A 13,034-nucleotide genomic window follows, 5' to 3' on the forward strand; every position below is an offset into this window, starting at 1 on the left:
CTCTCCTCCCTGAAAGTCATGGCTATCTGAAGATTATATGATTATTTAAAAAATATGAAGACATTGGCAGAACATCGTTACAAAAATATTTTATTTCCTTATTCTATAAGTTTTTTTCTATTTTTTTTTAACTTTTAAAACTTTTTTGTTAAAAACTAAGACACAAACAACAAATCACCCTTGTGCTACACAAGATTAGGATCATTAATCAGTGTCTTCCACTACCACATCTTGTCCCACTGTAAGTCGTCTTTGGGAACAATAACACACGTGGAGCTGTCATCTCCTGTAATAACATTGCTTTCTTCTGGAATACCTCCTGAGGGACCTGCCTGAGACTGCTTCACAGTTAACTTTTTTTTATATAAGTAGTTAGAGTACACTCTAAGTTAGTGGATAGAAGTATAGTAAATACATAAACCAGTGGCATAGTTGTTTATTATCATTACCAAGTGTTTTGTACTGCACAAAATTGTGTTATACTTTATTTTTTATTTCAGTAGGGTTTGGGGAACAAGTAGTGTTTGGTTACATAGATAATTTCTTTTTTTTTTTTTCTTTCATTGAGATAGCCTTCCTCTGTCACCCAGGCTGGAGTGGCACAATATCGGCCCACTGCAGCCTCTGCCTCTCAGGTTCAAGCAATTCTCGTGCCTCAGCCTCTCTAGCTGGAATTACAGGATGTATTAGTCCTTTCTCACACTGCTATAAAGAACTGCCCAAGACTGGATAATTTTTAAAGGAAAGAGGTTTAATTGACTCACAGTTCTGTGGGGCTGGGGGTGCCTCAGGAAACTTACAATTATGGCAGAAAGGGAAGCAAACATGTCCTTCTTCACATGGTGGCAACAAGGAGAATTGGCACGCAAGGGGGAAAAGCATCAGATCTCGTGAGAACTCACTCTTACGAGAACAGCATGAGGGTAACCGCCGCCATGATTCAACTACCTCCCACTGGGTCCTTCCCATGACGTGGGGATTATGGCAACTCTAGTTCAAGGTGAGATTTGGGTGGGGAGACAAAGCCAAACCATATTACAGGGGATAATTTATTTAGTGGTGATTTCTGAGATTTTGGTGCACCTATCACCTGAACAGTGTACACTGTACCCACCGTGTAGTCTTCTATCCCTCTCCTCCTCCCACCCTTCCCCCTGAGTCCTCAAAGTCCATTGTATCATTCTTATGCTTTTGAATCCTCATAGCTTAGCTCCCACTTACAAGTGAGAACATACGATGTTTGGTTTTCCATTTCTGGGTTACTTTATTAGAATGATGGTCTCCAACTCCATGCAGATTACTGCAAATGCCATCCATTATTTCATTCCTTTTTATGGTTGAGTAGCATTCCATGGTACATGTATACCACATTATCTGCTCGTTGATTAATGGGCATTTGGGTTGGTTCCATATTTTTGCAGTCGCAAATTATGCTGCTATAAACGTACGTGTGCAAGTGTCTTTTTCATATAATGAGTCACTTTTCTTCTGAGTAGGTACCCAGTAGTGGGATTACTGGAGCAAATGGTAGATCTACTTTTAGCTCTACTAAGGTTTTCCATAGCGGTTGTACTAGTTTACATTCCTACCTGCAGTGTAAAATTGTTCCCTTTTCACTGCATTCAGGCCAACATCTACTATTTTTTGATTACGGCCATTCTTGCAGGAGTGAGGTGGTATCTCATTGTGGTTTTTGCATTTTCCTGATCATTAGTTATTGTTGAGCATTTTTTTGTATGCTTCTTGGCTATTTCTATATCTTCTTTTGAGAATTGTCTATTCATGTCCTTAGCCCACCTTTTGATGAGATTGTTTTTTTCTTGCTGATTTGTTTGAGTTCCATGTAGATTCTGGATATTATTCCATTGTTGGATGGACAGTTTGTGAATATTTTCTTTCACTCTGTGGGTTGTCTGTTTACTCTGCCGTTGCCAGTTTACCGATTGTTTCTTTGGCTTTGCAGAAGCTTTTTAGTTTAATTAGGTCCCATCTATTTTGTTTTTGTTGTGTTTGCTTTTAGATTCTTGATCATGAAGTCTTTGCCTAAGCCAGTGTCTAGAAGGGTTTTTCTGATGTTATCTTCAAGAATTTTTATGGCTTCAGGTCTTAGATTCAAGTCTTTGATCCATCTTGAGTTGATTTGGTATAAGGTGGCAGATGAGGATCCAGTTTAATTTTTCTACCTGTGCCTTACTGATTATCCCAGCACCATTTGTTGAATAGGGTGTCCCTTCCCTACTTAATGTTTTTGTTTGCTTTGTTGAAGATCAGTTGGCTGTAAGTATTTGACTTTACTTCTGGGCTCTCTATTCACTTCCATGGTCTATGTGCCTATTTTCATTTCAGTACTGTGCTGTTTTGGTAACTATATAGTACAGTTTGAAGTCAGGTAATGTGATGCCTCCAGATTTGTTCTTTTTGCTTAGTCTTCCCTTTGGCTATGCAGGCTCTTTTTTGGTTCCATATGAATTTTAGGATTGCTTTTTCTAGTTCTGTGAAGAATGATGATGGTATTTTGATGGGAATTGCATTGAATTTGAAAATTTGAAGATTGCTTTTGGCAGTATGTCATTTTCACAATATTGGTTCTACCCATCCATGAGCATGGGATGTGTTTTCATTTGTTTATGTCATCTATGATTTCTCACCTCTTTGGTTAGGTGTATTCCAAATTATTATTATTTGCAGCTATTGTAAAAGGAGTTGAGTTCTTGATTTGTTTCTCAGCTTGGTTGCTGCTGGTGTATAGCAGAGCTTTTGTGTACATTGATTTTGTATCCTGAAAGTTTGCTGAATTCACTTGCCAGATCTAGGAGCTTTTTGGATGAGTCTAGGGTTTTCTAGGTATATGATCATATCATTGGCAAACAGCAACAGTTTGACTACCTCTTTTCTAATTTGGATACCCTTTATTTCCTTCTTTTGTCCGATTGCTCTGGCCAGGACTTCCAGTACTATATTGAATACAAGTGGTGAAAGTGGGCAACCTTGTCTTGTTTCTGTTCTCAGAAATACTTTCAACTTTTCCTTGTTCAGTATGATGCTGGCTGTAGGTTTATCACAAACGGCTTTTATTACTTTGAGTTATATTCCTTCGATGCCAATTTTGCTGAGGGTTTTAGTCATAAAGCGGTGCCGGATATTGGCAAATGCTTTTTCTGCATCTATTGAGCTGATCATGTGATTTTTGGTTTTAATTCTGTTTATGTGGTGTATCACATCTATTGACTTACATATTGACTTCTCTCTTGTCTTTTGGAATCATTTCATTGGATTGGTACCAGTTCTTCTTTGAATGTCTGATAGAATTCAGCTGTGAATCCATCTGGTCCTGGAATTTTTTGTTGTTGACAATTCTTTTATTACCCTTTCACTCTTGCTGCTTATTATTGGTCTATTTAGAGTTTCTGTTTCTTCCTGGTTTAATCTAAGAGGGTTGTATATTTCCAGGAATTTAGCTCTCTTTCTGATGGATAAATTGAATGTCTGATAGAATTCAGCTGTGAATCCATCTGGTCCTGGAATTTTTTTTTTTCTTTTTTTCAGACAGGGCTTGCTCTTGTTGCCCAGACTGGAGTGCAATGGTGCAATTTCAGCTCACTGTAACCTCCACCTCCCAGATTCAAGTGATTATCCTGCCTCAGCCTCCCAAGTAGCTGGGATTACAGGCATGCACCACCACACCCGGCTAATTTTATGTTTTTAGTAGAGACGGGGTTTTGCCATGTTGACCAGGCAGGTGTTGAACCCCTGACCTCAGGCAATCCACATGCCTCAGCCTCCCAAAGTGTTGGGATTACAGGCGTCAGCCACTGTACCCGGCCTGGACTGTTTGTTGTTGTTGACAATTCTTTTATTACCATTTCAATATCATTGCTTGTTATTGGTATTTTCAGAGTTTCTTTTTCTTCCTGGTTTAATCTAGGAGGATTGTATATTTCCAGGAATTTATCTGTCTCATCTAGGTCTGGTTTGTATACATAAAGGTGTTCATACGAGCCTTGAATGATCTTTTGTCTTTCTGTGGAATCGGTTGTAATATCTCCTATTTTGTTTCTAATTGAGTTTATTTGGATCTTCTGTCTTTTTTGTTAACCTCGCTAATGGTCTATCAATTTTCATTATATTTTCATTTAGTTCTACCAAATGGCCTGATCTTTGTTACTTCTTTTCATCTGCTGGGTTTAGGTTTTGTTTGTTCTTCTTTCTCTAGTTCTAGTTCCTTGAGGTGTGACTTCAGATTGTGTATTTGTGTTCTTTCAGACTTTTTCATGTAGGCATTTAATGCTATGAACTTTCCTGTTAGCACTGTTTTTGCTGTATCTTAGAGGTTTTGATAGGTTGTGTCACTATCACTGTTCAGTTCAAATAATTTTTCAATTTTCATCTTTATTTCGTTGTTGATCCAACAATCATTCAGGAGCAGATTATTGAATTTCCATCTATTTGCTTGGTTGTGAGGGTTCATTTTGGAAACTGACTTCCAATTTTATTCAACTGTGGTCTGAGAGAGTACTTGATAAAATTTTGGTTTTCTTAAATTTATTGAGACTTGATTTGTGGTCTCGCTCATACAGTCTATCTTGGAGAATGTTCCCTGAGCTGATGAATAGAATGTATATTCTGCAGTTGTTGGGTAGAATGTTCTGTAAATATCTGTTAAGTCCATTTGTTCCAGTGTATACTTTAAGTCCGTTGTTTCTATGTTGACTTTCTGTCTTGATGACCTGTTCACTGCTGTCAGTGGGGGTATTGAAGACCCTCACTGTAAGTGTGTTGCCGTCTATCTCATTTCTTAGGCCTAGTAGAAATTGTCTTATAAATTTGAGAGCTCTGGTGTTAGGTGCATATATATTTAGGGTTGTGATATTTTCCTGTTGGACTAGTCCATTTCTTATATAATGGCCTTTTTTGTCTTTCTAACTGTTGTTGCTTTAAAGTTTGTTTTGTCTGATATAAGAATAGCTACTCCTGCTCTCTTTTGGTGTCCATTTGCATGGAGTATCTTTTACTACTTCTTTACCTTAAGCTTATGTGAATCCTTATGTGTTAAGTGAGTCTTTTGAGGACAGCAGGTACTTGGTTGGTGCATGCTTATCCATTCTGCCATTCTGTGTCTTTTAAGTGGAGCATTTAAGCCATTTATATGCAATGTTAGTATTGAGATGTGAGGTACTGTTCTATTCATTGTACTGGTTGTCTCCTGAATACTTTGGGGGTGTGTGTGTGTGTGTGTGTGTGTGTTTTATAGACCTTGGGAGATTTATCCTTTAAGGAGATTCTATTTTGGTGTATTTTGAGTTTTTGTTTCAAGATTTAGAACTCCTTTTAGCAGTTGTAGTGCTGACTTGTTCGTGGGGATTTCTGTCACCATTTGTTTGTCTGAAAAAGACTATCTTTCCTTCGTTTATGAAGCTTAGCTTTGCCGGATACTAAAATTCTTGGCTGATAATTGTTTTATTTAAGGAAGATAAAAATAGAACCTCAGTCCCATCTAGCTTGTAGAGTTTCTGCTGAGAAATCTGCTGTTAATCTGATAGGTTTTTTTTTAAAATAGGTTACCTGATGCTTTTGCCTCACAGCTCTTGAGATTCTTTGCTTTGTCTTGACTTTAGATAACCTAATGACTGTGTGGCCAGGTGATGATCTTTTTGCAATGAATTTTCCAGGTGCTCTTTGAACTTCTTGTATTTGAATGTCTAGATTGCTAGCAAGGCCAGGGAAGTTATCCTTGATTATTTCCTCAATTTTTCCAAACTTTCAAATTTCTCTTCTTCCTCAGGAACACCAATTATTCTTATGTTTGGTCGTTTAACGTAATCCCAAACTTCTTCAAGGCTTTGTTCATTTTTTTTAACTTTATTTTTAATTTGTCTTTGATTGGGTTAATTCAAAAGCCTTGTTTTTGAGCTCAGAAGTTCTTCTACTTGTTTGATTCTGTTGTTAAAACTTTCTAATGTATTTTGCATTTCTCTAAGTGTGCCTTTCATTTCCAGAAGTTGTGATTGTTTTTTATTTATGCCATCTATTTCTCTGGAGATTTTGTCACCCAAGTCTTGTATTTTTTAAAAAAATTCTTTAAGTTGGTTTTCACCTTTCTCTGGTGCCTCCTTGAGTAATGTAATAATCAACCTTCTGAATTGTTTTTCTGGCAATCAGAGATTTATTTGTTTGGATCCATTGCTCAGGAGCTAGTATGGTCTTTTGGGGATGTTAAAGAACCTTGCTTTGTCATAGTACCAGAATTGTTTTTCTGATTTCTTCTCATTTGGGTAGACTATGTCAGAGGAAACATCTGGAGGTCAAGCGCTACAATTCCGATTCATTTGTCTCATGGAGTGATCCCTTGATGTGGTGTTCTCCTCCTTCCCTTAGGGATTATATTTCCTGAGAGGCAGTCTGAAGTGATTGCTATTGCTTTTCTGTGTCTAGCCACCCAACAGAGCTAGGGGGCTCCAGGCTGGTACTGGGAAGTGCCTGCAAAGAGTCTTGTGATATGATCTGTCTTCAGGTCTCTCAACCATGGATCTCAGCACCTCCTGTGGTGGAGGTAGCAGGGGAGTGAAGCAGACTCTGTGAGGGTCTTTGGTTGTAGTTTTGTTTAGTGTGCTGGTTTTCTTTAATATTGGTTGTACTAGCAGGTGGCTGGCCACCAGCCAGGAGGTGGTACTTTCAAGAGAGCATCTGCTGATACAAGGTTGCCTGGATAAGTATTCAGGTTTCTCAGGTGATGGGTGGGGCCTTAGAGCTCCTGTCTTAGGCTACAGGGCAGTTAGAGAAAGACCATCAGGTGGAGGCAGGATTCATTAGGTGTGTTCGAGTTCAGACTCTCCTTGGGCTGAGCTTTAGAGGATGAGAGTATGGTTCCCAGGCCACTGGAGTTGTGTTCCCAAGGGGATTATGGCTGTCTCCACTGCATCATACCAGTCACCAAGGAAGTGGGGGAAGCCGGCAGACTGGCCTCACCCAGCTCCCATGCAGCCAGGCTAGGCCAGTTTCACTCCCACTGTGCCTCACCAAACCAAGTTTGTATCCAGGCAACCAGTGAGCAGGACTGACATTTTGCGCCAGGCTACAAGCCTCCCTGCTGAGAAAGGAAGCTGGACCTTCAGGCCCTGCCCCTTGCTGCCTACCCTGGCTTGTATTTGAACTTCCTATTCGCCCTTCCCCCAGTTCTGCCCAGGAAAATTCACGCTTGGTCAAAATTATTTAAAGTTCAACTGGAAGTTTCCTTCTTTCTGTGGTCCTTCCCCAATTCCACTGGCAGCCCTCCCCAAGCTACCCTGTGAGAGAAAGTCAGAAATGGTTTCCTTGGGCTTCCTTGGAAACCAGGAGTACTTACAGGGCTCTTCCCACCTCTGCTTCTACTATTATATTTCCCTTGGCTCTCTCAATTCCTTTCAGCTCTAGGTAAGGTTAAATCCTTCTCTCATGACCTGGATTTTCAGGTTCCCCAGTAAGGATGTGTTTGGAGGCAGACTTTTCCCCCTTTCACACTTTGGGCACTCATGGTTTTTCAGCTGTCTCATGGAGTTTGCAGTGACAAGCCATTTCTTTCAAAGAGTCTGTGAATTCTTTCAGTTTTCTTGGTGTGTTCCTGCGATAGTTCTTAGAGCAAAAAAGTTCATGATGTGAGTTTCCGCACGCTGTTCTGTCCATCTGAGTGGGAGCTGCAACTTGGTCCTACCTTCTGTCCTCCACTTTTTCCTGTGTGTGCTATACTTTAATGTGACTGGCAGTGCAGTAGGTTTATTTACATCAGCATCACCACAAACATATGAGTAATGCTTTTCACTAGGACATCATGATGGCTGTGAGGTCACTAGGCAATACAATTTTTTAGTGCCATTGTAACCTTATAGGACCACTATCATGTGTGCAGTTTGTTGGTGACTGAAACATTGTTAGGCAGTGCATGACTGTTTCACAAATTTAATGGCTTAAAACAATACTCTTCGATTATCTATCGCACCGTTATATAGAGAGAACCATGAGCTTGACCAGGTATTCTGTTTAGAGTATTACAAGACTGGAATCAAGATGTTGATAGGTTTGTATTTCTTTCTGGAGGCTGTAAGGACGAATCTGCTTCCAGTCTGCTTCCAATCTTATTCAGATTGTTGGCAGAATTCAGTTTCAAGTGGTTGTAGGACTGATGTTCCCATTTCCTCACTGGCTGTTCGCCAGGGTGTCATTCTTAGTTTCTAGAAATGACTCATGTTTCTTGGCATGTGGCCCCACATCTTTAGTACCAGCAACAGTGCAAGTCCTTTTCATGCTTCAAATTTCTGTGACTGTTCCTTCTGCTTCATTTCTCCTCTGCTTCCAGCAGGAGAAAGTACTCTATTTTTAAGGGCTTAATGTGATTAGATTGGGCCAACCTACATTATCAAAGATAATCTCCCCATCTCAAGGTATCTTTTGCCATGAAATTTAATGTATTTACAAGTTCTGGAGATTAAAGCAGGCACATTTGTGGGGAGTTGTTATTCTTCCCACTACATTTTAAGGTTCCTTTGGAGTATTGTCATGATTCAATTTTGAATGAGATTTTTATTTTTATTTTTACAGGTTTTTTATGTTAACTTTGGTGACCTTTTGTGTACTTTACACGAAACACCTTATATAATAAGTACTGGGGATTCGTTCTATGTTCCTTCAGGTAAGTATAATTAAAGACAATTTATTTCACTTACACAACATGTATATGGTTGTTTTTGGGCACCATGGAAATGGAAGCCACAGTGGTCAAAATGAAGTGTGATATGACTGATGGATGTCGAAACAGTTTGGTACATATTTTCCTTTCATTTGATCATCAGGTAAGTGTATTAGCATTTTGTGGTGGTTTTTTTGTTTTTGAGACAGAGTCTCCCTCTGTCACCCAGGCTGGAGTGCAGTGGCCTGATCTCAGCTCAGTTCAGTCTCCACCTCCTGGGTTCATGCAATTCTTGTGCTTCAGACTCCCGAGTAGCTGGGACAACAGGCACAAACCACCACGTCTGGCTAGTTTTTGTATTTTTAGTAGAGACAGGAGTTTGCTACATTGGCCAGGCTGATCTAAAACTCCTGACCTCAAGTGATCTGTCCACCTCAGCCTCCCAAAGTGCTATGATTACAGGTGTGAGCCACCATGCCCAACCAATTAATGTTTTGATACATGAGAACAAGAGTTGTTTACTACTGACTATAAAAATATTGGCCAGGCACGGTGGCTCACGCCTATAATCCCAGCACTTTGGGAGGCCAAGGTGGGTGGATCACAAGGTCAGGAGATCGAGACCATCCTGGCTAACATGGTGAAACCCATCTCTATTAAAATTACAAAAAAATTAGCCGGGCGTGGTGCGGGCAGCTGTAGTCCCAGCTACTCTGGAGGCTGAGGCAGGAGACTGGCATGAAACCGGGAGGTGGAGCTTGCAGTAAGTGGAGGTTGAACCACTGCACTCCATCCTGGGGAACAGAGTGAAACTCGGTCTCAAAAAGATATGTATGTATATATTTATATATATACATAAATATGTATCTATATATAGTCAGCAGATATGTTGTATTCCAGAGTAGAACGAAAATTACCCTATGTTATCTCTAAGAAATTATGTTTTTAGAACATTATTTTAAACTGTTTAAAGAATGGTATGCTTCATCAGCTATTGAACAGCAGAAGTTATTGTAAATAGGCATTTTAATCCACTTGTCATTCATTCACTCATTCAACAAGTATGATTAAGAGACTGCTGTGGGCCAGGTGCAGTGGCTCATACCTGTAATCCCAACATTTTGAGAGGCTGAGGAGGGCTTGAGGTGAGGAGTTTGGGACCAGCCTGGGCAACATAGGGAGACCCTGTCTCTACAAAAAATGCAAAAGTTAACCAGGCATGGTGATGTACACCTACAGTCCTAGCTCTTGGGAGCCTGGGAGAGGAGGATTGCACGAGCCCAGGAGTTCAAGGTTGCAGTGAGCTATGATTGTACTACTGCACTCCAGCCTGGGTGACAGAGCAAGATTCTGTCTCAAAAACAAAAACAAAACAAAGTGCCTACTATGTCCATGTATTGCTGCAAGATTTGGGATATATAAATGAACAAAACAGGCAAAAATCCCTGCTCTTATAGAGCTTACATTCTGTTAGGAGACAATAATAATAGCCATACTTGCATAGTCCTTAGTATGTCAGCACTGTTGTGAGTACTTTCTCAATTTCTAATATATAGAAAATCACAGTGATAGTACTCAATTCTAATAAGCCTGTCACATGTGATAATGGCGGTCCATCTGTATTTCACTTTTGCTGTTATTTGTTACCTCATTTATTTAAGAGTAGCATTTGCCTTTTTAAAATTTTGAGATTTTGTTCTACTTAACATTGTACCTTTATACTTATATATATATGAGTATGTCTGGTTTAGAGGAATCCACAGCAGTTCTGTAGACCTAATAAAGATTGGTTTCAGAAAGAGATTTTCTTTTTTTTTTTTTTTTTCTGAGACGGAGTCTTCCTCTGTCGCCCGGCCTGGAGTGCAGTGGCTGGATCTCAGCTCACTGCAGGCTCCACCTCCCGGGTTTACGCCATTCTCCTGCCTCAGCCTCCCAAGTAGCTGGGACTACAGGCGCCCGCCACCTCACCCAGCTAGTTTTTTGTATTTTTTAGTAGAGACGGGATTTCACAGTGTTAGCCAGGATGGTCTTGATCTCCTGACCTCGTGATCCGCCCGTCTCGGCCTCCCAAAGTGCTGGGATTACAGGCTTGAGCCACCGCGCCCGGCCAGAGATTTTCTTTTCTTACACTCTTGACTGACTCATCCCTGCATTTATTACCATAACGATGTGAAATTTGTATTTCTGTTCTCTCAAGCCTCATCTGGATCACGTATCATGGTTAGCTCTTGATGTTGTAGTTCATGGAATTAAGTAAGTTACTTAGGTTAGGTGAATTGTTTTTATTTTGTGCCTTACTACAACTGTCAGGTGATGACTGTATACTTAATCAAAAGGAATGCTTCCTGTAGAAATAATTTTTATTTTCTTATCACTTTACTTTTAGGTAACTATTATAACATCAAAAATCTCCTGAATGAGGAAAGTGTTCTTCTTTTTACTCAGATAAAAAGATGAAAGATCAACCAAGCTTAAATATGTGTGTATATATATGTATATGTGAAAACCAGTTTGTATAGTTGGGACATTTGTCTTTGTAATTACTTGTGATGTTTTAAAATAAAAATTTTATTCATTTTTGTGTAGACTTGTATTTGATAAACATTTCTAACTCCCATGTTTTTTCCGATTTTTCAGTGACTATACATAATAGCTTGTAGCGATGCCCATGTTTATGGTATTATTTTTATAATTTGACAAGAATACGAAAATGAAATATAGAACATTTCTGTGTCAAAAGAGACCAATTAATATGTCTATTCATTAAAAAACATCTTTTCCAAATATGAATTTTAAATCATTAATTATTAAATAATCCAGTGGGAGAAAATTGTGGTAAATGACATATTTGTGTTAATTTCCTAAAACTGCTGTAACAAAGTACCACAAAATGAGTGACTTAAAGCAACAGAAATTTATTATCTCAGTTCTAGAGGCTAGAAGCCTGAAATCAAGGTGTTGTCAGGGCTGTGATGTGTTTGAAAACCTGTAAGGGAGAATCCTTCCTTATTCCTAACTTCTGGTGGTTTACTGGCAATTTCTGGCATTCCTTAACTTGCACTGGTAGCATTTCAATCTACTTGCATTATCACGTGGTATTCTCACCTTCTGTGTCTGTGTTCGCATGACATCTCTTTAGTATATTACATGTAAATGTTTTTCCATCATGCTTTTTGGTTCATATTTTCTGTTGGAGGCAGTGTCTTTTGTCATTGCTTTCTGTATGTGGCCTCAACTTTCCCTCAATAAATAAACCTAAGCTAAAAATTCTATTCAATATTTTTGGTATGGTTAGCATATAATTATCATTAACTCTGGTTAATTAGAAAATTAGAAAAATCAGTAAAAAAGGTGGGTTTTTTTGGTTTTTGGTATGTTTTGGAATGGTTAGCATATAATTATCATTAACTGAAGAAATTGATGTTTCAGAGTAAATTATTTTTAGGTCAACTCCCTTTTCAGGTCTTACATATTAAATACGCACATTCAAAGCAACTCTGGTGTAGGACTTACGAAGAATGAAGTGTGATGGCTCTTTTTTTATACTTTATAATTTCCTATTGTGATTTTTATTGAATCATTTTTATTTTTTTACCTTTATTTCTTTGAATATATTTGTTATGAAGTCTTATTGAAGGCTTGACTAATCAAGTATCTGGGCTCATACGGATTTAGTTTTCACTGAATGCTTTTTTTCCTTTAGTATATTTCACTTCCCTATGTTTTTACATATCTAATAATTTTTGGTTGACAGTTGGACATTTTAGGTAGCATATTGTAGCAACTCAATTTTGTCTTATATCTAAGGGATTTGTATTTTAGATTTAGCATTTTGACTGGACTCAAACTGTGGAATCTATGTTATATATGATGTGAAGTCTGTGCTCTGTTTTTAAATTCTTTATTTCAGTATTTATTCTTGCTTGCTAGGGGTAGTTCCTGTGTCTGCATAGCTTAGCAGTCAGCCAATCATTTGGACAAAGGTTAAGATCAAACACTTGAGTCTATAAGCCTTCCACCCACTGTTGGTTGTTCTGTGTGGGATGGGGGCTGCATTCAGTGTAGCAGGCAGTTCCCAAATCCCCCTTGGTTTTTACATTTGCCATGCTCTCTTGAGTCTCCTCTGTGCATGCATCATTTCAGTTTGCCAAAGATGTTTGGAGAGCTCATGTTACCCTTCTCCGCCCTTCTGTTTCCAGGACCTTGTTAAATTTCTGGCTGCTCTGTTGCTCTTCAAGAACTAGGACTGTAATCTTTGGTTAATAACTACAGATATTCCTTGTCCATTCCTAAGTGATTTTTTTACTTTTGACTTATAGAGTCGTAGGTTTATACCTCTGCTGTAAATCAAGACTCCTCTTACAGCAAAGTTGCT

At 38.9% G+C, this 13,034-nt stretch overlaps 1 protein-coding gene across 1 annotated transcript in view; it reads left to right on the forward strand.

Moving 5' to 3' along the window:
- CENPC (centromere protein C) overlaps nt 1–11,244 on the forward strand; it is a 68,670-nt gene extending 57,426 nt beyond the window's left edge. The window contains exons 18-19 of the mRNA XM_011940289.1: nt 8,572–8,662; nt 11,046–11,244. Coding sequence (XP_011795679.1) covers nt 8,572–8,662; nt 11,046–11,116 — 162 coding nt within the window. The 3' untranslated portion in view covers nt 11,117–11,244. The remainder of the gene's footprint in view (nt 1–8,571; nt 8,663–11,045) is intronic.
- The last annotated feature ends 1,790 nt before the right edge of the window (nt 11,245–13,034 follow it).

Source organism: Colobus angolensis, unplaced genomic scaffold, assembly GCF_000951035.1.
Source record: "Colobus angolensis palliatus isolate OR3802 unplaced genomic scaffold, Cang.pa_1.0 Scaffold189, whole genome shotgun sequence".
Lineage (NCBI taxonomy): Eukaryota > Metazoa > Chordata > Mammalia > Primates > Cercopithecidae > Colobus > Colobus angolensis.